General features: G+C 30.8%; 1 protein-coding gene across 1 annotated transcript in view; it reads right to left on the reverse strand.

Annotated features, from left to right (window-relative positions):
- The window catches only part of LOC136978208 (uncharacterized), a 175635-nt gene that overhangs the window by 60296 nt on the left and 89803 nt on the right, over window positions 1-25536 (reverse strand). The window contains exons 4-6 of the mRNA XM_067273865.1: window positions 23156-23294; window positions 17207-17393; window positions 11482-12634 (exon numbers count right to left, since the gene is read on the reverse strand). Coding sequence (XP_067129966.1) covers window positions 11482-12634; window positions 17207-17393; window positions 23156-23294 — 1479 coding nt within the window. The remainder of the gene's footprint in view (window positions 1-11481; window positions 12635-17206; window positions 17394-23155; window positions 23295-25536) is intronic.

The following is a 25536-nucleotide window of genomic DNA, read 5'->3' on the forward strand; positions in this document are numbered from 1 at the left end:
TTAATCAGGTTTTAGCCAGAACAATACCCAACAACACTGACAACTTAGACCCTAAAGATAAAAATGGATATAATCAACATAGAAACACAAGTCGTATCATTCTAGAATATAAGTACAATATGCTACCACTGTATAAAGAAATAGCATACCTAAAAGAAACAAAATTAACTTTCAGATGCAATCCTACCATCTTAAAAATGGAAAAGATAAGACTAATAATCTTAGGGTACTGGGGTTATATAAAGTTCCTTTGAAAGATGATAATTTGACTATGAACTTGAATATATTGGTTCCACCACCAGATCATTCAAAATAAGAAGATCTCCAATAGAAGATTAAAAACATTAGTCGAGTAAACTGTTTTGAATTAACTATTACTGGAAAATAATTTAAGGCTTTAGAGTGAAATGTATACTTACTACTTTTTTTTCTTTTCATGCAAAGTTTTATAATAATAAACAAAAAGACTCTGGTACAGTACCTGATACATGTTTATATTTTACTTAAATATTTAAATCATAAAATATAATATTACACAGATAATTTAATATATTTTTTTTTGTATGTAATTGTGAAAAAGTTTCAATCACTTCTACATCAAAAATTTCAAGAAATTTTGAAATTTTTATAAATAATTTAAAATCATAATCATTTAAAACTTAAATTATGATATAACTAACAAAATTGAATTCATTGATAATATATTCTGATAAGGATCAGTGAATAAAATGATTAAATTTTAACATCCCAAATTTTGTTAAGAAAGCTTTTGTAGATCTCACAGATTTCTTTCAGAGACCCAGAATTACCTGTTGTAAAAGAAAGAGAATATCTCTCTCTGATTATGTTTACCTTGCTCTTAATCCACAAAATTTCCATAAAAAGTACTAATACATAAATTTTTAATTTTCTAAGCTACAGTAAATCAGTCGATCTTTTCTTTTAGCAATTGAAATCTTTCCTTTTTCAAATTTTCTTTGTATACTTTTATTCTATTCTTCATAGGTTATTGTAGGTAACATTTTAACTCAAAAAAATAATCACAATACCAAGTGCTACTTGGATAACACCTATAGAACTCTCAAGCATTTAACAGATTAGAGAACTGTCATCTCTAATCTGCTATATGTTAAAGACTAGTCATTATTTAAACTGATCAGACAATCTAAACAATGATTAGCACTTTGTTTAGCCTGAGATTATTAACTGATGATAGCAACATCCTAGCTTTATTGAAAAGGTCTTGCCATAAGGTCTCTATGTTTATTGGTTCTAATGGTGCATATACATCTTATATAACAGCCACAATCAAAATGCAGCCACCACACACAGCTGACTATTCTTTCCTTAACCTGTCCTTGTTTACAATCTACAATTACAATCTACAGTAATATGATTAAAAGAAAGATTTGCTGATCCAAGAGAAAATTCACAAAAAGGCATTAAAGAACACTTTAAGAAACATTTTCTAAAATGTTCTTTAACGCTGTTTTGTGAATTTTCTCTTGGATCAGTAAAATTGTTGGTGTGACATCCAACCTTTATTCAAGTTACTTAAAAAGAAAGATTTAAAAAAGTTTGACAGAGAACTTGGGAATTTGAGATTTCAGCTCATAATAATCTAAATAAAGAAACTTATAGCTGTATTGCCAATGTATGTAATAAGTTTAAATAGAAAACTTAAAAGATCATCAATAGGACAAAACAAAAATTGGTTAATTACAGTATTAGCTGAGTTTAAAATTTTAAAAATAGACTGAAAAATAACAAAAAATTTTTCAAATGATAAACAAATATTCAATAACATTAATAGGAAAAAAGCAAATATTATGAAATGACAAATTAATAAATGCCAAAAAAAGCAATTGCACACACAGATATGAACTTCAAACCATTACAAAAAACAAAGATATTACAAAATTTTAAAATACTAACTTTAGCATTAAGCTATTCCTTTATAATAATATCAAAATTATGTTGCTAAGGTACAAAGTTTGAAACATCAAGATGCACAAGTTTGATTTCTTAAAAAAAGATTTTAAAAAAAAGTATCAAAAAACAACTATAAAGACTGGCCATATCTTAAAAACTTGTATATATGTTATGAACCAAGTGATTAATACAGGCATTATGAATAATGCCCGGTCATCATGAATAATGACAAACAAAATCAGGAATTGTAAAAAATTTCAGGTGTTTAAACATAATTTATCAAACTGACCAGTCATTATGAATACTGCTATCACCTAGTTGGGCAAAGTGATAACAATATGTTGAGGAGTGATCATCCAACATATGCTAGCCAATCAGCACTCGCATCTGAGTTGCACATGCAAATTGTATTTAGTACCAAATTTTAAATTTATGCGACCAATAGTTAATCTTGTGCGATATTTTAATTTTACTGGAAGACAAAGTTATAGTTGATGCTGCTGCAAATCTAATAGATGCAAATGCTACAAATAAAAAAATTACGTAATTTCAAATGTCATCAAAATTTTAATTGCTCGAATAAATAAACTAAAAAACATTTAATTTTTTATATAATTTATACCAAAAATGAAATTCCAGAAGTTTCCTGTAAGTTGATTTTTCGTTAATATTAGTTTAATTGGTAGAATTTTACCTATGTGCACCATCATGGTTGCGGTCGCGACTGTTTGTGCTCCTGGCAGACTCCTCCAGGAGGGAAGCTGCTGGCAGGCCACTGATTGTTTAATGTCACTAGTTATTGATTCACGGTAGTTCTTGAATACATGTATCAATAACTAGTATGTATCAATAATTAGTGACGTTAAACAATCGCCAGCCTGCCGGTGGCTCCCCTCCAGGAGGAGCACAAACAGTCGCAACCTCCGCCATGACAGTGCACATAGGTAAAATTTTACCATTTAATTAATATAGTTAATAGTACTTAGTTTAAAATGATTACATGTTTTTTAAAAATTATCTTGAAATAATTCACAAAAATAAATATTTCTAAATGAAATAACTGGAATTTAGGTAAATATAAAATATAACATGGCCGACGGTAATACATTGTATAAGTATTAAAAAAAAAAAAAAAAAAAAACCAACGTTTAACAAATTACTTTGCCTTTCGTTTATTCTTCCGTCGTTCGCTACCAGTTGACCAGTCCACATTTCCACAAATACGAAGGCGACCTTTCTTTATAGGCTACTGCCGACGTAACCGCCTTCGTATTTGTGGAAATGTGGACTGGTCAACTGGTAGCGAACGACGGAAGAATAAACGAAATAACTGGAGTTTTTTAAATCAAATTAAAATGTTGCACAAGATTAACTATTGGTTGCATAAATTTAAAATTCAGTACTAAATGCAATATGCATGTGCAACTGAGATGCGAGTGCTGATTGGCTAGCGTATGTTGGATGATCACTCTTCAACGTATTATCATAACTTTGCCCGACTAGGTGATAGCAGTATTCATAATGACCCCCCCCATAACATATACATTAAACTTTTAAGTTTAATGTATATGTTATGGGGGATAATTTTTTAAATTTTCTCTCTCTCTCTCTCTTTTTTTTTTTGTACTAAATTTCTTATTTTGAAGATCAGATTTACTTTTTGAAAATATTACTGTAAATCCTCACATAATTGCTTGTGTAAACAGCTTCACTTAATCATCTATTGCTCAATTAAATTCCCATAAAATTAATGAAATATTTTTCATTTGGTACCACAGTACTGTAAAGGTTGGTTTACACTGTGTGATTTGTTCAGTGAAATGGATGTGTAGACTGTTGCCTAGCAGTGACTCATTTACAGAGATCAAAATTGCAGACTTAAACAAGTAGACTTTGTTCCTTTTTTTTTACCAATGCTTACAGATAGATGTCAGATAGATTTTTACAATTTAAATATATGCTCTTCACCTTAAATTAGTACTGCAGTGCCTTGCCCCTGTACATCATACTTTTCCATTAGCAATGAAGTCGTGCTGGTCAACTATTTAGCTCCTTTCAAAGGAAATTTTTCAGTTAAAATGACATGACTTCCAGTTTGCATCAGAAGTTCATATATAGTTAATCAGGACCTCCTGCCTCTAAGCTTTCCATATCTGCTCTTAAATTTCATTTATCTAACACTGTTCTAAAGATTAAGAAGAGAGAGACAGATGGACAACAGTGGAAACTTATAAGTCTGCAATTTTTCCAAATTGCAGCCCAAAATTACAATTTAAAATAAAAAAAAAAAGCAATTTGACCAACAGCAGTCTCTCATAACTGCTCATAGGCAATTATAAGAACCATTTTCCAGTAAATATTACATTCAAAACAGTGATGCCTCATATAATTGCCCATCAGCACACAAGTATTTATGGTAAATAGATAAAAAAAAAAGATTATGATTTCTGGAAGAAAGCTGTTTATCATTTTAAAGAACTAACCTGAATCTAATCTGACAATCCTCAACCAGCACCTTCCTTTAATCAATATTTGTCTATTTATACTTTATTACAGAATAAATGCAATACAAATCCATTATACACCATATTTATATTTTTTAAAAAAACATACAAGAAGTTGCCATTTTTAATCACCAGCACATTTAAAGTGGGCATATACCTTGTTCACATTAAAATACTAAACATTGTTTAAAAATTCTAAACAACCTTTATATCCACTCAGTGGTGGGATAATCAACAGTTACAATTTAAATTGCTCATAAATAAATCCTAAGGAACAACTTATATTAAATATTTTCCCACCCATACTATACATCGTACCATACATTATAGCCTATGAGTCACTACTATGGAGAATTTTCTGCTGTAGCGCCCTCTATTAGGTTGTACCATTGGGGATCTATTTGCATACCATTCAAGATGTTAATTAGATTCTTTACTGAATATTTCATGATTTCAACGTGTTCTTTAAATCTACATTTATAAGTATTTTTTTTTCGGAATGAAGAATTTCTACATTATTTCTATTAATCTGGCAGTTATTATCTTTTATTTGATTAAACCATGGGGAATTACTATATTTCAACCTTATAGAGACCCCGTGTTCCTTAATTCTTAACTCTAAAATTTGGCCTGTTTCGCCTATACAGTAGAGTGTCTTTTATCCAAAAGGCAGTCAACCGAAAGCTTTCCAGTCGGACTGTGTTGTGCTGAATCAAACGTTTTTGATACTAGATTAACTTCTGAAGTATAATTTTTTTTGTTTTTATATTTTTCAATATATTTATTTTGTTTGTACAAAATAAAGAAATAAACGTTGCGAAAAGTTCACTGAGTTCAGCGTTATATCCACGTTTGCTTGTCACAAGTACTTTCGACGAACCTTACTGTCGTCGTCTTCAGACGAGTTCGTAAATTTGCCGAAAAACTTTAAAAAGAAACAAAACCGATGCAGAATGGAACGCATAAAGCTTTACCAAAGCCGGCCGTTACGAACGTAAACTAAAAATTCAAAAAACATTCGAAAGCCGATCGAGCATCTAGCTCCACGACTAGCGAGGCCGCGCATGCGCAGGCCCGCGCTTACACTAATCGTATATTAGATAATGCTAAAGCGCGTTTAAACGCTTGAATAACGTGACCCAAATATTGGGCAGCTCAAGAGTGGGAGTGTTGCATGCTTCTAACGTGGTGGTAAGGAGGGATTCCCAGATGAAAACTGTTTTTCTATCATTGCAGCACTTGAGCATATGCGCTTGCGACCATAGCGGATTGAAACCCTGTTCGAGAGCCTTTTTTGCTAGCTCTGTGGTGTGCCTACCCCTCACCACATCGTCCTGGTGCTTGGCGAGGCGGCTGACAAGCATTCTGGTGGTGGCCCCGATATATCGTGTGCTTATTCCCGTTGCTAGATTTTCCAGTGGAACAGCATAGACCCCCGATTTCTCAAGCGTGGAGAGCTTGTCTCTGTCGTTACACAGAAGCTTGCGCAAGTTTGGAAGTGGAGCTAATGGCAGTACCAGGTTGCGCTTCCTAAATATTCTGCAGATACGTATAGAGAGGGGTCCGAGGTATGGCAACGATGCTTGCATCACCGAAACCTCCCTCTTGCTGCTTAGCGTGGTGCTAGGAAACAACGATTTCTTTACCCTACTGAGCACATGTGTAAATTTTGCACGCGAGAAGCCAGCCGTGCGTACTGCCAAACTGATGTTATCTAACTCGTTGTTGGCCAGCTCCTGCATAGAGGAAAGCAAAAATGCCCTTCTTATGAGGGAGGCGATGGCTGCGTTGACATATCGAGAAGGCTGAAAGGCCTCTGCTGGGATGATATATGGAGCTATGTTGGCCTTGTGGCGTACAAGGCCAACATACACATGTGCTCAGTAGGGTAAAGAAATCGAAGAAATTATAAACATTATGTGAAATCTTGTTGGTCAAAAATGGGGCCAAAACAATATTGTCCTTTCTAAGGATTTTATTACAATTATTAAAAATATTTTTAACCTAAGTTGTTCCTTAGGATTTATTTATGAGCAACTTAAATTGTAACAGTTGATTATCCCACCATTGAGTAGATATAAAGGTTATTTAGAATTTTTAAATGATTTTCAGTATTTTAATGTGAACAAAGTATACACCTACTGTAAATGTGCTGGTGATTAAAAATGGTAACTTCTTGTATGTTTTTTTATATAAGTATGTTTACACCAATTTTTATTGTTGTATGACCTTACTTATATTGTGTGTTTGTTAAGGGAGATTTACCTTGTGTATAACACAAAAATGCCATATTGATGTATAGAAGGAAAGATTTATGTAAATATACCTTATGTCACTCTTTTGAGGTATGATAAAATTGCTTGCCATAGGATTAAACTAGCATGAGTTATATTTTGTTGTGTTATTAATAGTTCTCAATTTATTGTAATATAGCACTGCAGAGGGGCTTAGAAACTAAATAAGGTTGAAATGCATATGTAACCTGATACTTCAATAAATAATGTTCCTGACCTTGAAGCTGTAAGATAGTCTACCAGAATTTATTGTCTGGATTAAAGAGACATATACATAAGATATTTTATCTTTATCTGATATATAAACAACAAAAAATATCAAAAGAAAAAAAGTATTATCTTTTAATACAACATAAACTTGTTAACTAGAGAAAACTGCAATATTAAATGCTACAGAATTAGATAATGAGAAAGAAACATGGATAAAAATTATTGGAACTGGAAATAATAATAAAAGCATAAAAAATACAAAAATTTAATGAATAAACATTCCATTCCATAAATACAAAGTACCCTAGGAAAATATAAAAATAAGTAACTTCACAAACACCAAACACCAGCAGAAATAAAATTATTTTAATGAAAACAAACATTTTCTTCCTTATTTAACGGACATGAATAAGTTCTACAACTGGAATACAAAACAGAACGATATCTAAAAAATAGAACAGAATTTTTTTTAAAAACATAATGCCATATCTAATTTCACAGAGGAGGAGACTCATGCATTCTCAGTACAGAGAACAAGCCTAGACAAAAATAATCCAAAACAACAAATAATTTTGAAAAGGTTAGATGTAATGAAAATTAAATCAACCAGGCAAGCACTAGGCCAACAAAATAGAATCAGTTTCTTTATAATTGGCAACTGTCCTCTCTTGACAATTTTGTAACTTTCAACCCGTTCCAGATACTTAAGTTGGGTCAGTTTGGAAGCATGGCATAGTAATGTACTATCAAAGTCAACTTGCACATCATTATTCAAAACATAGGTAGCCAATGCTGTGGTGAAAAGAACTATTTTCTTTTCTTTTTTTTTGGAGACAATACTCATGTTCTTTAATCCTAGTACCAAGGCTCTTAGTGATTGTACTAATACATTCATAAGAACAGTTTAACTTGTGGTCTTGTATGAGGATGGTGTAGATCCCCAGCAAGTGACTGTTCTCCATTGGAACCTTGTCATTTCTAATTATTGAAAAAACAATAGGGCTACTTCTAAATGCAACCTTAAAGTTGCCACATCAGGTGCTCTCTCTTTAGATGGAAGAGAGAACCTTGTTATAGATGACAACATATGACTTATGGTCATGTGTTTTCACCTGTATGGAAATCAAGATTGAAAAGAGTGTTAGGAAGAGGTGCTGCCTATCACTGCTTTTTTTCAACATACACTTTGAAGAGATGATTATGGAATATCTAGAGTAAGAGAAAGGCATTTAAACCAGGGGGAGGCAGATTCAGTGCCTAAGATATGCTGATGATTTGGCAATTCTGGCAAAGAGTGAGGGTAAAATGAGAAAGATCTTGACTGGTCTGAAGAGGGAATGTGCGGCCTTCAAAATAAAAATTAATGTTAACAAAACCAAAGTGCTATGAATCAGAGAGAAGGAAAGGTCAACATTTATATAAATGATGACAAAGTGGAACAAGTGAATGGATTTAGATATCTGGTTACTTGGCTTGACTCTGAGTGCAGAAGTGGGAAAGAAATCAAGAGGAAAATTGTTATGGCAAAAGAGATATTTAACAAACTAATAACAATTTTCTGTGAGGCTCTGAAATAGGAATTATGAAAAAGGCTAGTCAAATGCTACATCTGGAGTGTTTTCCTTTATGGTGCTGAAACTTATACCATGAGAAAATACAACATTAGGAGATGTCCTAGACACCTCTACAACATACAGGTCCTAGAAGTGTAGCTGTGGAGAAGAATAGAAAAAGTCAAACAGAGCAATAAGGTGAGAAATGAGAAAGTCCTAAGAAGAGTGGATGAAAAAAGAAGGACATTAACGACAATAAAGAGGCAAAAAGATAATTGGATGGGACACATGATTTGAGAGGAAGGCTTATGGAATGACAGCAGATGACTTAAAAGCAGGTAGCTATAAGGAACTAAAGATAAGAGTGCAGGATAGAGTAACATGGAAAAAGAGGCAGTGCTCACTGAATCTGCTATAACTAGCAGAAAACTAAAGAAGACTGGTTATTTTGTAGGATAGGAAGCTCAAGAATTTTTGACCAGAACAGAACATCTTTGGTAATGCTTATTTCCAATGTTTTCTCAGTTCAAGATGTAAAGCAAAATTTGAAACTGAACATTCTATTTTAGAAAGTCAAAAATTTCATCTGTATTTTTTCTAGCCTTGACAGAAAGACTAGAAAAAATACAGATGAAATTTTTGACTTTCTAAAATAGAATGTTCAGTTTCAAATTTTGCTTTACATCTTGAACTGAGAAAACATTGGAAATAAGCATTACCAAAGATGTTCTGTTCTGGTCAAAAATTCTTGAGCTTCCTACAAATGACTTATGCCAAAATACCTAAAGTGCTACTTCTGCTGATGGTTAAATCTGATAAGAAAACTTGGCCTATTCAGTTTAAAATATTTTAGATGGCCTGGGCTATTATTTTTTGTTCTCTCCCCAATCAGCTATATTGTTAAGAACTTATATTAGTGAGATAATTCAGACCAAGTCAGATCAATTATGAAATCAAGAAATATTTTGTGCTCCAATTTATCAAGTTAATTTTTCTGAAATATCTATGGGATGGCATACAGCAAATTATTTAAATTATTATATTGGTTTTCCCATGAAATCTCTTATAATTCAACTTAGCAGAATTCAAAATTTGTTAAGCCTAAGAGGTCATTGGATTATCTAGAGATAAACCCTGCAGTCATTCTGGTAGTAAACATAAAAAATGTTTTCTAATTCATATGTTTGGTTCTTGCCCAGTAGTATATAAACTAAAGTGCTCTGTTCTAGGAAAAGAGTTTAAGTATGATCACCTGAGAAATGAAAATTTGTCAAAATTAACTTTAGAGTATTTTCTTTTTTTTTTTTTCCTAAATCTTTCAAATTTTTATGTTAATGTATGTTATATTAATATATGTATGTTAGATAACCTTGGATACTTAAATATGTTTTTTCCCATTATAAGAAATTAATTTTGAATCAATAAACAGAATTGAATTGAATAACAGCTTCCAAATTTATCTTAGATCATAGGTAGCAAGTGATAGAGGAATGAATGCAGAAATCCAGCATAGAGTTCAGTGTGGATGGCTGAACTGGAGAAAGATGAGTGGGGTGCTGCATGATAAGAAAATAAGCTGCAAAATGAAAGGAAGATTATATAAAATCATGGCAAGACCTGCAATGATGTATGGTGCTGAGACATGGGCAACTACAAGAGCCCAGGAAAAAAATATGGAGACAGCTAAGATGAGAATGCTGAGATGGATGTGTAGTGTGACAGAATTAGGAATGATCACATAATAGGAACAGTCAAGGTGGTCCTATAAGTAAGAAGATGCAGGAAAGTAGATTAAAATGTGAATTTAAAAACTACTTACAAAAATATACATTTTTGAATCTATCTTTAAATCCTTTATCTTTTATCCTTTTCCTGATTCAGGATATTTGCCACCAGAGGGCCAGAACCAGTTATAAATTGGCTAATGACTTTATAGTATGGTGAGAAGATTTACTTTTTGTTTTTAATGTAAAAGTGTCAGATCCTCAAATAAAAGACTGACGTTTTAACTTTGTGAATTTTTTACCTATTATTGTCTTTTTTAATGAAGTTTATTCTTCAAACCATTGTAACTGTTACTTCTGTGGTTGTGTTAAAGGATTAAAAGATAGACTCTAAAATGTATATTTTTGTAAATAGTCTTAACTTCAAATTTGAAGAAAAAATATCCTGAGTTATCATGAAAATAGATTAAAATGGTTTGGACATGTGGAGAGAAAAAGTGAGAACTATATTAGAAAGAGAATTGGAAAGTTGAAAGTGATAGGGAGGAAGAAGTAAAGAAGACCAAAGCTGAGATGGAGACACAAGGTGGCAGAGAATTTGGGAGAGACATGATGGAAGAGAGAAGACACTGTGGATAAAGAGAAGTAGAGAAGACAGATTAAAGATGAGAATGCAGACCCCACATAAGCATGGAACAAAAAGCAGACAAAGATGATTTGTGTGTGAAGTAATATACTCCAATAAAACAGTTGTGTTTACAATTCTATGTGCAAAGCTAGAACTTCTATATATTATTGCAAAACACCTTTCTCACTTTTTCTAGCAAGTTTTTAAATTAAATTTAAACAAACTAATGTTTTCAGCTATCCATTAACCTCTTTCAGCTATCAGCTATCCATTAAACGATAGCTGAAAATGTTAGTTCATTTAATTTAATTTAAAAACTTGCTAGAAAAAGTGAGAAAGATATTTTGCAATAATAGCAGTTGTATTTAATTTAGGATTAAGATTTTGGGAGTGATTAAGGACTACATTTTTCTTTAATTACATAAATTAAAACACTTGTTGCTAATAAAAATTATAGTCTGACTTATAATAATTATTGAAATAAATAAATTTTCTATGAATATTCATAATTAAAAGTGAATTCACTTGTTTTAATAAATTAAAATCATTAATAAGTACAAGATTATTAATTTTTTGCATGTTCAAAAACTTTTCAAAATTATATTCTATATTTAGTATAAAAATAAAAAAAGTAACCTTGGATCATGGGATGGTCCCTGACAGGAAACAATGTCAACTTTAGCTTCTATGCGATTTCTCTGTCCATATTCATGAAAAGCACTGACTGGGTTTTTCATCAATGCAGCAAAACTTTCAACATTAAGTATATTTGTAACAGCATTTGACACTGCTGTTGAAACTTGTGTCTCGGTTCCTCCTTCAATTTTTTCATCAGGTGCATGTCCAGAGCTGTTTATCTGTATGTCACTGGAAGATTTATTAGGTCCATTTAAATATAGTGTTGTGGAAGTATGAATTTTCTCATGACTAGAAGAGTCAGATGGGTCTATCCATGAGTTAACAGATTTGGAATGTTCTCCTTCATATCCATTTGTACTAGAATCTTTATCATGTAGTCTATATAGAGATGGATTCAATAAAATCAATTCATGAGAAGTAAGTGAACTATTAGAACTTCCATAATTTGGATTATGATTTGATTGAAGACACCATTTTGAATGATCACTGCCAATTTTTGTCAACTTTCCTTTCTTTTCCATTTGATGTAAAGCTGCCAAAACATCTTGTTCTGAATAGCATCCAAATGCTTTAATTATATCACTTGCAACCATTGATTGTTCTGAATTATTTGATAACATCTGCAATATTTTATTTTCAATTGTACTCATTCTTTCATCAATCACAGAATCCAAATTATTTTCTTGATTATTTTTATCTTCATAAGAATTCACTGGTGTTACTATAACATCCTGATCTGCATTGGATACATGCTCATTTCCTTTAAGATCAGAATTCTTACTAAAATATTTATCACTTAACTTCCACGTTGGTGGAATATCAGTAACCTTTTTCAGAATCCCCTTAAATTGTAGACTACATAATAAAGGATTAATTTCTTTCTTTTTAGCAAATCCAATAGCTTCTGCAATATCAAAAGTGCCAACAGGATCTTGAGTGGTTTTCAGATATCGAATAATATCTTCTATGATCTTGGGCCAGAAATGTGTTTCTACAATTTCTTTATCTTCACGAGAAACTGCACACCATAATGGAGGATTTCCTTCTTCTCTCCTAATAAATCCTTGATGAAGAAGTTGAGGAAGGATAGATTTCACTACTGATTCTGAAAGACCCATCTTTCTACTCAAATCTTTAGACGACATTAAACCTGTAAATTATATAAAATATTTTAAATTAATATTAGATTCAAATTAACTTAATAATTTTAAATAATTAGATTAAAGAAATACAAAGACTGCTCGGAAAGTTTGGTCCTGTAACCTTACTTTTTAGTCTTTCAAAATACTCCCCACCACACTCAATGCATCTTGCAAAATGCCAAAACTAGTCATCAAACTAGGTCTTTCACTTTTCTTCTGTGATATCAGCACACTCTTGATCTCAAACTGCCAGAAACTTTTCATTACTGGAGAAACATCTTTGAGACATTTTTGACTTCTGGAAATAAGCCAAAGTCACAGGGGGGCAAGATCTGGACTGTATGGGGAATGATCCAAAACAGTTACTCCACACTAGACCAAAAAGGCAACTATGTACATTAACTTGTGCACTAAAGCATTATCATGGTGAAGGATCCATGTGTTGAGCCAGAATATTAGTCAGATGTTCTGAAATTGTTGAATGACTTTTGACAGACATGTTTGGGTATATCAAGAACCAGTGCATCATCTTCAAAGAGCCAAACTTTGATATGAGATTTTGTTGGCACATTGTAATAATACAGATTAGTCTCATCATTCATTATAATGATGCTAACATCCTTAGATGTCCTGGACTCAAGCATTTAAGCATTTGTTTTGGCACCACTATACCTTGTAGTAATTCTGCTCCTCCATTAGTGAGTGGGGCATCCAAAGCAAACAAACCTGTCTTAATCCTAGGTGCTTGCACAGAATATTATGATCAGGTAAAGCAGTAATTTGTAATAGTTCCTGAATCTTCCAGTACATTATACATCTGTCTGTTATATGGTGTTCCAGTATGTTTTAAACTGTTTATACCATTGCATAATGGTCTTCAAAGGTAATGTTCTTGAAAACAAGACACATTTCTGCAAAACACTCATTTTTACTGAGATTGTGCAGAACACCATAACATATAATTGTGTAATATTAAGTTTTTCTCCATGACACCATTTTCCAATGTTTCATCACTGCTCACTCAGAAAGTACCAGAAGCAGGAATTTGGCTTGGACCTTACTCCTCTTCCTCTTTCACACACTCAATTGGTAAAGACTCATTTTGCTATGACCAATAGAAGATGCACAGGACAAAACTTTCCAAGCAACCTATGTACTGTACATGCTATGTATTTGAAATTAAAATAAACAAAATTTTCATTTTTATATGTAATTTAATCTTTTTAAGCAATTTAAAAAATAATGAAAAACAGCAGTTTAAACTATTAATTAGAGAAGCTGAAATCCTTCAAAATTAAAATTTCAAAAATTTACTTCACTTTTTATATACTTTTAAAGTTAAAAAAATAATGATGCAAGTTGAAAAAATTATTCTAAGTGAAAATAATAATAATAAATTTTCATTGCAGACAGAATGATTTAGAATCAAAGTAATTTCTGAACTCAATAATTATGGTTTTGTAAATACAACACTAATTATTTACATTAATAATGCAAAAATTATTTATATTAAGTATTTAAGTTTAAATATTAAAAATAGTTGACTGGAAATTTAAATAAAAACATGCAAATGCTTTCATACATTTCACATATCTGTATATTTTATGTTATTTTGAATAAGAAAACATAACAGTTTCATTAATTACTAACAAAAATATTTTGAAAATAAAGAGATAATTGCTTATTTTAAGAAGCCAACATGTATGTAACAGAAATAATTTCTTTTGTTTACAAAATAAATAATTTCTGTTAAATGTAAGATTTTACGTTGGAGGGGGGTAAAATTTTGATAAAAACATTTCTTTTGTTTAATAAAAATTAGCTTTTTTAAACAAGCAGTAATTTCTTTATTTACAAAGATAGTGCTAAGTTTCACAAATTTTTATAATACAGTCAAACCCATCTAGTGATATTTAGCAGAACAAGCTGTTTTTAAATTTTCCAGAGCAACCTCCTGATATAGTATAAAACTTTCATCTTTATGTTGGAAAATTTTATTTATAACAGTTACAGAATATTTTCTGATTATATTTGAGCCCTTGTCAGGTATTCTATCTTTCCATTTTAGAATACCTGATGAAGACTCAAAGAGAGTTGAAAAACGTTTTGTATTGTAAAAGTGAAAGTTTTGATATTAATTTTGTTATTTCAATTTTGGTAATATTTGACTGATTTACATAATGTGAAGTCCTTTATGCAATATATAAATTATTGAGAAGATATAATGTAAAGTAGATATTGGAAAATTACAAAAACTAAATAATGTTTCATTAATGAAAATTAAGACTACACAAACAAAGTTTGAGTCTTTTGCCTATTTTTATCCTTTTTATTCCAGTCCAGGAACCACAAAAACAGCCGACAACTTGAAGTAAAACTTCTAAAAATAACAGACGAATACAATCAAAAAACTTACACACAATTAAAAATGATCTCGACATTGACCCTTTTTTGTAGGCTACAACGTCCACAAACGTTAAAAACTGTTAAAATTCTTCATGACAGCATTCATATTATATAATTGCATTTAAGCTGAGAGTCCTCTGGCAAAAGGACTCAACCTTTGTTTGTATAGTCTTAATTTTTATTAATGAAATTAGTTAATATAATCCTGGACGTATATGTACAATTATCTAAATAATATTTCTGTATAACATTTATAAGACCATAGAATTTACTCCTAGATTAACAAAATGAAAAATAAGTATAAATGTATAAAAGTACAGTAATATGCCAAGTTACGTAAGTAATGCAGACCGTAGACCTTTATGTAACTCAAACTTTACATAAATTGAATTTGTAAATTGCTTAAGTGTAACTACATAATTAATAACTCAATATATTATTTACAGAAAAGTAAAGGATTAGCAGAGCAATACAGTAAAAGTAATAAACTGGTACAATGCAAAAGAAAGAAAGGGAAGGTGGAGAGAGAGAGAGAGAGAGAGAGAGAATATGAATGAATGAATGTTTGAAACAGAATAATTCTTTGTAAAACTACATATTACTCTACTCAGATTTTTTTCCAATTTTTGAGATTTACATTTTACGTAACTGTGGATTCACGTAAGTCACATGTTATGTAACTCAGGGTGTTACTATAATTCAAATACTCAGATGAGTAAGTAGAATATTGTTTTACATTAATTAACATGTATATCAACATACTTTTAGATAAAAATCTTAGTATAACAGAAGTTTATGAAATTATTAAATTTACAGTTAGATGAAAAACCAGAAATGAAAATTGTAAACAAATTTAAACGGTCAAAAACTGCAGTTCATAATGTTATTAAACAAGGAGTTAATTATGCAAAAAGTAAAAGAATCAGGAAGAAAGCACTTCCTTAATAAAAGAGAAAAACAATCACTTGAAGAAAAGCTGTTTCTTTCAAATGTTTTTGTTTTGAAAATGAAATTTTATAAGAGCAACTTCTAAGGAAACAATCGCAAGGGTATCTCATGAAACTATCAGGTCAGTGCATAAATCCATGTGCATTTTTATGACCTTGAGAAAAATCTTGTTTTGCTGTTAAAAATGTCAGTCTAATGTGATAATTTTTACACGGAAGTGTTAAATTGGATCTCATTCCTATAATACTGTTCAGAATTGTGAATATTTCAGTTGTTTATTTTCGTTAAAATGGAAGTAACCAATGAATATAAAAGACACGTTTTATACTTTTTATTTGGTGAGAATGCTACAAATGCAGCCAAAAAAAATAAATACTGTACATAATCAAATCGTAATTAGTTCAAGGACTGCGCAGAAGTGATTTGAAAAATTTAGAAACAACGATTTTAGTGTGGAGGCTAAGGCTCGTACGGGAAGATCCGTCGACTTCGACGACGATGCTCTCTCTGCACTAGTCTGCACTGTAAAAAAGGCTATTTCTGAATATTTTGATTCAAAACCGAAATCATTTTACGAAGACGGGATTAAAAAGCTACCATCGAGATGGCAAAAAATTGTACAAAATAATGGTGAATACATTATAGATTGAAATAAAATTTAATTAAAATTTTTTGCTGCTTTTTTTGTAGATAAAAATACGCACGAACTTATGGACTGACCTGATACATAAAGAACAATTAAGAAATCTGATCATGTTAAATATCTCAAAATTGAAGAAGAAATCAAAACTTAGAAAGATGTAAATATGTGATACATATTTCATAGATGCAAGATAAAATCGTTCCGATTACCGGCCATTCCGATTACCGGCGTTTCGATTAACGAGTCTCTATTGTATTATTAAAGTCTGTTTTGATAAAGTGAAAGCTTTCAAAAATGTTTAAAAAGATACTATTTTACAATATTAAAATAAACTCTTATTCTGAATCTAGAACACTAGAATCTTATTTACTCAGCTGTAAAATTATATACAATATTATGTATATATGATTACATAACTCTTATGAGAATGTTTAATATTAAATTTATTTATTATTATTATTATTATTATTATTAAATTAAAAAGTATTTATACAATTGCATTTGTCTGGCATGAGTTACAAATCCAATTATATAAAACATAATTTTCAACAACAATTATAATATAAAATCATTATTTGATTACCTTCTTCATTTTTCAAGGTTTCTACAATCATAGAAGATAAGTTACATAAATTGGTTTTTTGTTGAGAGATAGGAATAACACCAGGTTGTCCATCAACAGGAAAATGAACAACAGAATTAAGAGGTGGAATTCTGTGTTTCTGTTCAAGTTTTGGTAAACCATCCCTGTTTTCAATCTGGCAATTACTCTGCAAAAACACATTTAAAATATTTAACTTTTTAATTTTTGTTACAAAACTTTGTTATTAGTATAAAAATAATTATATTTTTACATAATAAATCGTAAAATTAGCAAAAAATCCATTCCTCATTTATGATTTGCTATTATAGTTTATAAAATATATTATTTCTAAAATATTCAATTTAATTAAGTATCTACTTCTGATAGGTAGCACTGAGTTCAGCATTAACGTAGATTCTTCTTTTTATTGCAAGTACTTTCGGGCAAGTCCAGGGTGGGGACGTTGCATGCCTCTGCTGTTATTGTGAGGATAGAAAAATAATATTCATCTGGGAAGCGATCCTCACAATAACAGCAGAGGCATGCAACGTCCCCACCCTGGACTTGCCCGAAATTTGGGTCACTCTTTACAAGCGCATAAACACTCAAACACGCCGACAAGCGCACACGTAGCGTGTGTGCTTTTCAGCGCATGCACCGTCAATCGTGCCGATTTAAAATCTCCTTCGAACCGGCGAAGTTACTGAACGCTAAAAGAATACATTATTTTTTAAAAAAATTCGCCAACGAAAATCTTCCGTTATCGGTTTGGAACATTCGGCACGTGCCTCTTTCAAATTTGTTCTTTCCACATTCGCCTGAAGACGACGATCGTAATTTTTCGTCGAAAGTACTTGCAATAAAAAGAAGAATCTACGTTAACGCTGAACTCAGTGCTACTTATCAGAAGTATATGCAACTTTGGCGTGAGTTAACTTTTATTATTTTCTACATTAATTAAGTATCTAATAATGTTCTAGAAAAATAAAATAGTCTTCTAATCAGGGTTATATGCTGAGTGTTTAAAGGTGGTGAAGACTTCCACCTCTTTCCTGAACTGAAAACGTGGCTAGCAGGGCAGTTTTTTGAGACTAATCACAATCTTCAAAACAACGTTGTTAAGGCCATCTCAATTCACTAGCAGCAACATTCTATGACAACGGGATGGAAAAGCTCGTCCAGATATGACAAATGCCTCAATCTTCACAGTGATTATGTTGAAAAGTAATCATGTTTGTACCTAACTTTTGGTAATAAATTCATTTTGTTATTTACATTTGTCTTTTTTTATGGACCATCAGAAGTTGAAAAAAACAGCCCTCATACCAAAACTGGTCGATGATCAGAGATTCGCATTCAATGTTATTAATGATAGTGTAATCAATAATTGAGGCAAAGTATTTTTTGTAGATGCTCCTGGTGGAACTGAGAAAACCTTTTGATTAATTTACTGTTGGCTAAAATGAGATCAGCAAAAGGTACAACACTGGCTTTAGCATCCTCAGGAATCGCAGCAATGCTTCTCAATGGAGGCAGGACTGCTCACTCGACTTTCAAATTACCATTGAATGTATTTTGTGAAAGAGAGTCCGTTTGACCAATTCGTAAAAACAGTCCACTTGGAAAAATTCTCCAAGAAACATTATTCATAGTCTGGGATGAGTGTACAATGAGTCATAGGGCTCATATTGAAGCTGTTAATCAATCTTTACATCATCTTAGATCAAATAATAAACTAATGGGTGGTATAACCTTTCTTTTTGCCAGAGATTTTTAGCAGACTTTACCTGTGATTCCAAAAGGTATGAGAGCTGATACAATAAAAGCATGCTTAAAGTCTCATGTATTTGGAACAGTATCAAAAAACTCAATTTGCACACGAACATGAGAGCTCATCTTGTGGGTGGAGACCCTACTCAAATTACTCAAATTGGTGATGGAACAGTAAACAACAAAAATGGCTACATCACTGTCAGTCAAAACATAGGTAAGATAGTGAGGACAGTCAATGATTTGATTTCTAAAATTTATCCTGATATTTCAGATTTATTAAATAAACCATATCTTTGGTTGTGTGAAAGGGCCATAATTTCACTTAGAAATATAACAGCAGAAGCAATAAATAACATTATTCTTGAAAAAGTCAATGGTAACAGCCAAGATTATCTATCAATTGATACAGTTTTAAAGACTGATGATGCAGTCCATTATGCCCAAGAATTTCTTAATTGTCTCAGCCCATCTGAATTCCCACCATATAAATTAAAATTTAAAATTGGTTCTCCAATTATGTTGTTACATAATGTTCAACCTTCCAATCTCTGTAATGGTACCAGGTTACAAATTACAGATATGCGTGACAATATTGAAGCTATAGTTCTCACTGAACCAGTGACTGGAGAAATTGCATTTATTCCTAGAATCCCAATGATTCCTACCAATCTACCATTTTAATTTAAACATTTACAATTTCCAATTAAAGTTTCTTTTGCTATTACAATTAACAAATCACAAGGCCAAACATTCCAACACATTGGAGTGGATCTTCATTTGAAGAGTTTCTTCCATGGCCAATTGTATGTAGGGCTTACCAGAACTGAAAATCATAACATTCAAATAATTTTGATACCGATGGGTGACAAAACTCGAAATATAACTTATTCAGAAGTTTTATGATTTTATTTTTTATATTTTGCAATACTCTACTGTCATACTAGACATTGATCACCCAAAAATAATTAATGAACAATTAGTTCAAAAATTTTCAAAGTTCTATATGTATATAAGAGCAGGCAAAGCTGCAACAGGGGGATGCTAATATTTAATATTTAGCAAAAACTATCAATGCAAATTATCTCATAGTGGGTGTTTGAAGTAACTATACTTTCATACATGCAACCTACAAAATAATTCAGGAAATAAAACTAATGTGTCTCTTATTTTCTATATTTTTGTATTTATTGTAGTAATATGTATTTAGATTTAAGTATTGATTTTACTGTATTATGTTATTTTTCTTCTTATTTTTTGAGTTATTATGTTTAAATTAGTTTGTAGTTGTCCATTCTTTTTATGACTGGTTAACAGTCCTATCATAATGTTTAAAATGTGTGTTCTGGAATGTCGGCATTTTAAATTATGTATAGCTACCCAATCTACTAGTCTGACTACCGGTTTATGGATTATGTATAGCATTCCAGTTTATGGATTATGTATAGCATTCCATCGTGCATTCTACTTGAAAATGATCATTAAAAATGATCAAAAACATTATAGTTATTAAATATTTTGATTTATTTTAAGAGCGCCGCAAACTACAAGAAGCAGGAGCTAGCGTACATTTGGTAGTGCTCCCAAGCCCCACTTTTTTTCCCCATAAGGCTATGAGCCATTTTTGCTAGGTAAGCTACATGGGCATGAAGCAGCCGCAAACTACACAACATTTGCTCGCGTAACGTACTCCACATGATGTAAATTCCATAGATGTGAATTGGCTATAGAACAAAGATTCTATTATAACCTATACTTGTAATCAGTCGGTTTTCGTTCCGAACTTTGAAACAGCATGGGAAAAACATGCCCACTAGTTAAGCCTAGTTAGGCTTAACTAGCCAAAAATTATTTATATATAACTATTTACTATTTATATACAACATTTATACTATTTTCAATACTGAATGTATTAATTTACATACATCGATAAAATTCTATTATTTCTTTTTTGACATATGACATGTTCATGTAGTCATTCATCTTGTCTGCTCTCTCTTGCTAGCATGACTGCTCTTGCTGTTGAATTCTGTGAACAGCAAGCGTACTCTTGTATCACTGCACTAGCAAAGAAAAAACCGTGCAGGAAAGAAGGGGCGGAGCCTTTGAGGTCATCGGTTGTGCTAGCACACATTTGCTAGTGTTTTGATTTCACAAAGCACTAGTTTGCAGTGGCTCTAAGGTTGTTGGAGTGTGTTCAGGTAATATAAATATATATTTTTATTTTTTTAATGTTTTTCAATATTTTTTCAATAAACATTTTCTTTTATGACACCAAATTGATTTGCCATTCATATTCAAGATACAAATTGATTAGATGCAAGGTGCATATCAACCAATAAATAAATAATGTAAAAAACTGCCTTGTGTCTAATCAATTGCACTTCCATCATGCTGAGGAAACAAAGTACATTTACTATGAAAACGTTCTTATCTGGCAATCAAAACAGAAAATTCTTATCATATTTTAAATTTTTTTATAGTTTGTTCTGTAACGCCCAATAGATGCATCATTTCACATTCCCTCTGGCAAAACACAACAGACAACATTATATGATTTATCTTATTTACGTCCATCAATCTTGCAGACTGTCAACAAAGACTGAGGAAGACATCTTATGGGACCTTTTGGGACTTTACTGGAACCTCTACTTTGGAATTGTGTCAACAGAGAATTAGAAACTTTTGTAAGAAAACCTTTAATAATTAATTAAACAGTAAAAAGCATGATAAGCCTGTCTCCATAAGTATTTCTTGCCCACACATAATTGTCACAACCTCTAGATTGTCTTGACAATCGCACACAGTCAGCAAGCCTTACAAATAGCTTGTCAAAATTTCAACTACAGTAGAGAACCGAAAATCTGAATCAATTGGGGACTGGGGTTGTTCAGATTAGTGATTCGTTCCGATTACTGATTATGTACGAATAAATATATTAACCTGTCTGATGTTCAAATTTTTCTCCGTTGCGTGTCGCTTCGTGTTGAATTTTCGTCGATTTTAAGCCTAACGAAAACTTTTATAATAATAATCGAGGCTATCATATCGTTAAAAATTATTTCTGTATTTTGTACAAACAAAATAAATATATTGAAGAATATAAAAACATGAAAATTATACTTTAGAAGTAAATTTAGTATAAAAAACGTTCGATTCAGCATGACACAGTCCGACTGAAAATCGTTCCGATTACCAGCGATTCCGATTACCAGGGTTCTGATTAACAAGTCTCTACTGTATACTGTTTAGATAATTTCTTTAAAAGTGTCACCAAAGAATTAAATAGTACTAAAAAGTAAAAATTTACAGAAAGTATTTTAATTGTTGTTTGTAGGTAATATTTATATAGTTTTTTTAAAATGTTTGTGTTTAAGTGATTGTTCTTCAATTATAGTTGTAACTTGAAATTTATAACAAATTGTAACTGATTTATTTAACAGAGATAAAATTCTCCTATTCCCCTTTGTAACAAGTTGAATCTTAAATACAATAAATTTATTATTATTATTATATTATTAATAATAGCAAAATATATCCAAATTTATTATGGCAATCATTTGGTTCTTAAATGATTGCCATAATAGTAAAGTCCCCAAAGGTCCCATAAGATGTCTTCCTCAGTCTCTGTTGACATTGATAATCATCATCCTTGCATTTTAAATATAGAAATTATAGTGATTTCTCAATGCTTAGTTACTTTCCACCCACTCTGTACATTATATCATCTTAATTTATAAATAGTTTATATACATTACATATTCATTTATTGATATACAAGTATTTATATTATTATGTCTTTTGTAAACAATACAATTTTGGTCTTTTCAAAACTTACTTAATAAAACAATCATTCTCAACTGATAACTGATTGGGTGCAACAATTCTCCTATTAGAGGAAGTTCAAAATCTGATGTTAGAGAAATTTTTCCAAAAACAGTAATTTAAATATGATTAAAGTACTAATAAAGAACTATGACTAAAAAATGTATGGTAACTAAATTCTTTCATAAATTATAATATAATTCTTTATCTAATATTCTTCTTAAAAATTTAAGAAGTTAAAGTACTCTACGTTCCCTAAAATTATCTCTTAAATATAATTCTGAAGTATTTCTTTTATTTAAAAAAAGATTCAAAGAATACAGTCTAGAAATTATAATCCATAAATTTTCTTACCGAATTGTTTTTATTTGTTTCATCTCGTCCATCAAGTTTCTTCAAAGCTAATTCAGCAGCATGCTTTTTTGCATCTTTTTTTGTTTTATCCCAGGCTTCAGCCAAAACAGTATTTCCAACAAGTGCCACTGCTTTAAATCTGAAAAATTAAGATAAAATTTATTTCTAGAATTACAATAAATTTTTATTAAGAATAGTGCTTTATCATTTTAGGTATCAGCTATTTTGCATAATTTTTTCAAATATTTAAATAAACTTATACACTGAAACCTCGCATAATGAGTGTTTTGCATAACAAGCAAAATAAATTGTGAAAAAAATGACTTGCTTAATGAGCAAATTTTCGCATAACGAGTAGCACGGAGAGTGGAAGTCCCGGATTGTGCGTATGCTCCATCTAGCACTCATTCAGCCAGCATCTTAGTGTCGCTTGTGATTACACATTTTCCAACACTTATTATGTATAAATATTAACAACCTTAGCCCATTATATAATAAACATGCCAAACAATATGCCAAATTCTTGGGCTACATAAAGGCTATAATTTCATATATTAGAAATTAATTAATTTGACTAGAGGTAGGCAGTTATGCTGCCATCTCGTATTAAATTTAATGACCAATTCCAAATTAAATTCCAGAAATATCTAAATTAAAAATTAATTATTTATAATTATTAAATTTAATATGAGATGGAAACATAACTACCCACCTCTAGTCAAATTAATTGATTTCTAATATTTAATTATAACCTTTGCATAGCACAAGAATTTGGCTTATCATTTGGTGTGTTTTTCGGACAAATTATCCAATTTTTTTGTTTTCTGCAAATCGAATTCGCATTTCAGATTGATTCACTCTGTGCTAGAAGAAAAGATGATGATTCACGCTCCTTAATAGTGTATATTGTACAATTATTTTTGAATAAACGTTATACATAAAACATTTAAGCATTTTTTCGGCATGGAACTCATTATTGTATTTTACATTCATTTCTATGGGAAAAATTGTTTTGCTTAACGAGTGTATTGCATTACGAGTAAAACTCTGGGACAAATTATGCTTGTTAAGCGAAGTTCCACTGTAATTATTATATGCATTCATAATTTAATTTTATGCTTTATTATTAATAGATGTGAAGAATAAACTAGCTGCCTGGTAATTAAATATCACTAGATATAAAAGGTATCCAAAATTCAGTTAATTATATTTCTACTTTTAGGCTGTTATATATAACAGAGGAACAGTATGGCAGGCTGAAAAATAACCCCCACAAGATTTTTGCATTTTTGGACTTTCTGAACCTTCAAACATCAAGAAGTGCAAAAACATTTGAGGATTTTTCTGTATGTATGGATATGTTAGTATGTGGGAGGAAGGCACAAATTTGTTCACCCTCTTTGAAATTTAATAACTCCTGTGCTTTTTGTCAAATAATTCTGAAATTCTGTACAGAGGTTTGTGTATTAGGAAATTAAAGCTATTAAATTTTGGTGATTAAAAGGGTAGCTGGCGTTATGCAGATGAAAGGAGTCGTGTGTATCTCCAGTAGGGTCAGACTTAATGACAATTTTACTCGTTATTAGCATTTACAATTTTTTTATAAAATCCAACCTTACCCTCAAAATTAAGCTTTTTGCCATTTTAAATAGTTAAAAATATAAAAAGTTTTTTAATAAAATATGATAACAAATGGCACCACCAAATGTTGCCAGGAAAGCTAAGCAACTCTTTGCTGGATTTTTTGTAAGGATAGTTAAAATCAGTTTTAAAATATATATGTAATTTTAAAACATTCAAAAATGAAGGTGCTTCTAAGAAAATAATCATACTGAGCTTCAGTTCTTTTTTTCTTATCATTGAATAGATTTACTTATACTATCTTCATATGCATTTCAAACTGTATATTCTGGTGATTTCTTTCAGTAGGTGATACAGAAACACAAAGTAAATATCACAATTTGAACACTAACATTCCAGAGTACAAAGATACTCTGATATTAAAATCAGTTTGAAACAACTGAATATTGTTATTCACAATTCTCAATGAAACAACTGAATTTGACAACAATATATGTGACAATTTGTTGATAAACAACTCAGTGACAAAAATTATTTTGAAAATTATATATAGAGTATTTTAATCTGATACCATGACAGCAGATAATCTCGATTATAAAAATTTTTGGACTTAGTTGTTCAGGCATTAGTAGCTTCATACTTTTTATTCAATGATAATATTAATTATATTTATAAAATAAATTTTATTAATTTATGAAATTATTTTTTCCAAGAATGACAAATAATATTAACTACAGTATTGTATTAAAAATTTACAAACTAATATTTTATGTAATCATTGAAAATTCCACACAACAGAC

Source organism: Centruroides vittatus, unplaced genomic scaffold (assembly GCF_030686945.1).
Source record: "Centruroides vittatus isolate TY-2023 unplaced genomic scaffold, ASM3068694v2 contig_5, whole genome shotgun sequence".
NCBI lineage: Eukaryota > Metazoa > Arthropoda > Arachnida > Scorpiones > Buthidae > Centruroides > Centruroides vittatus.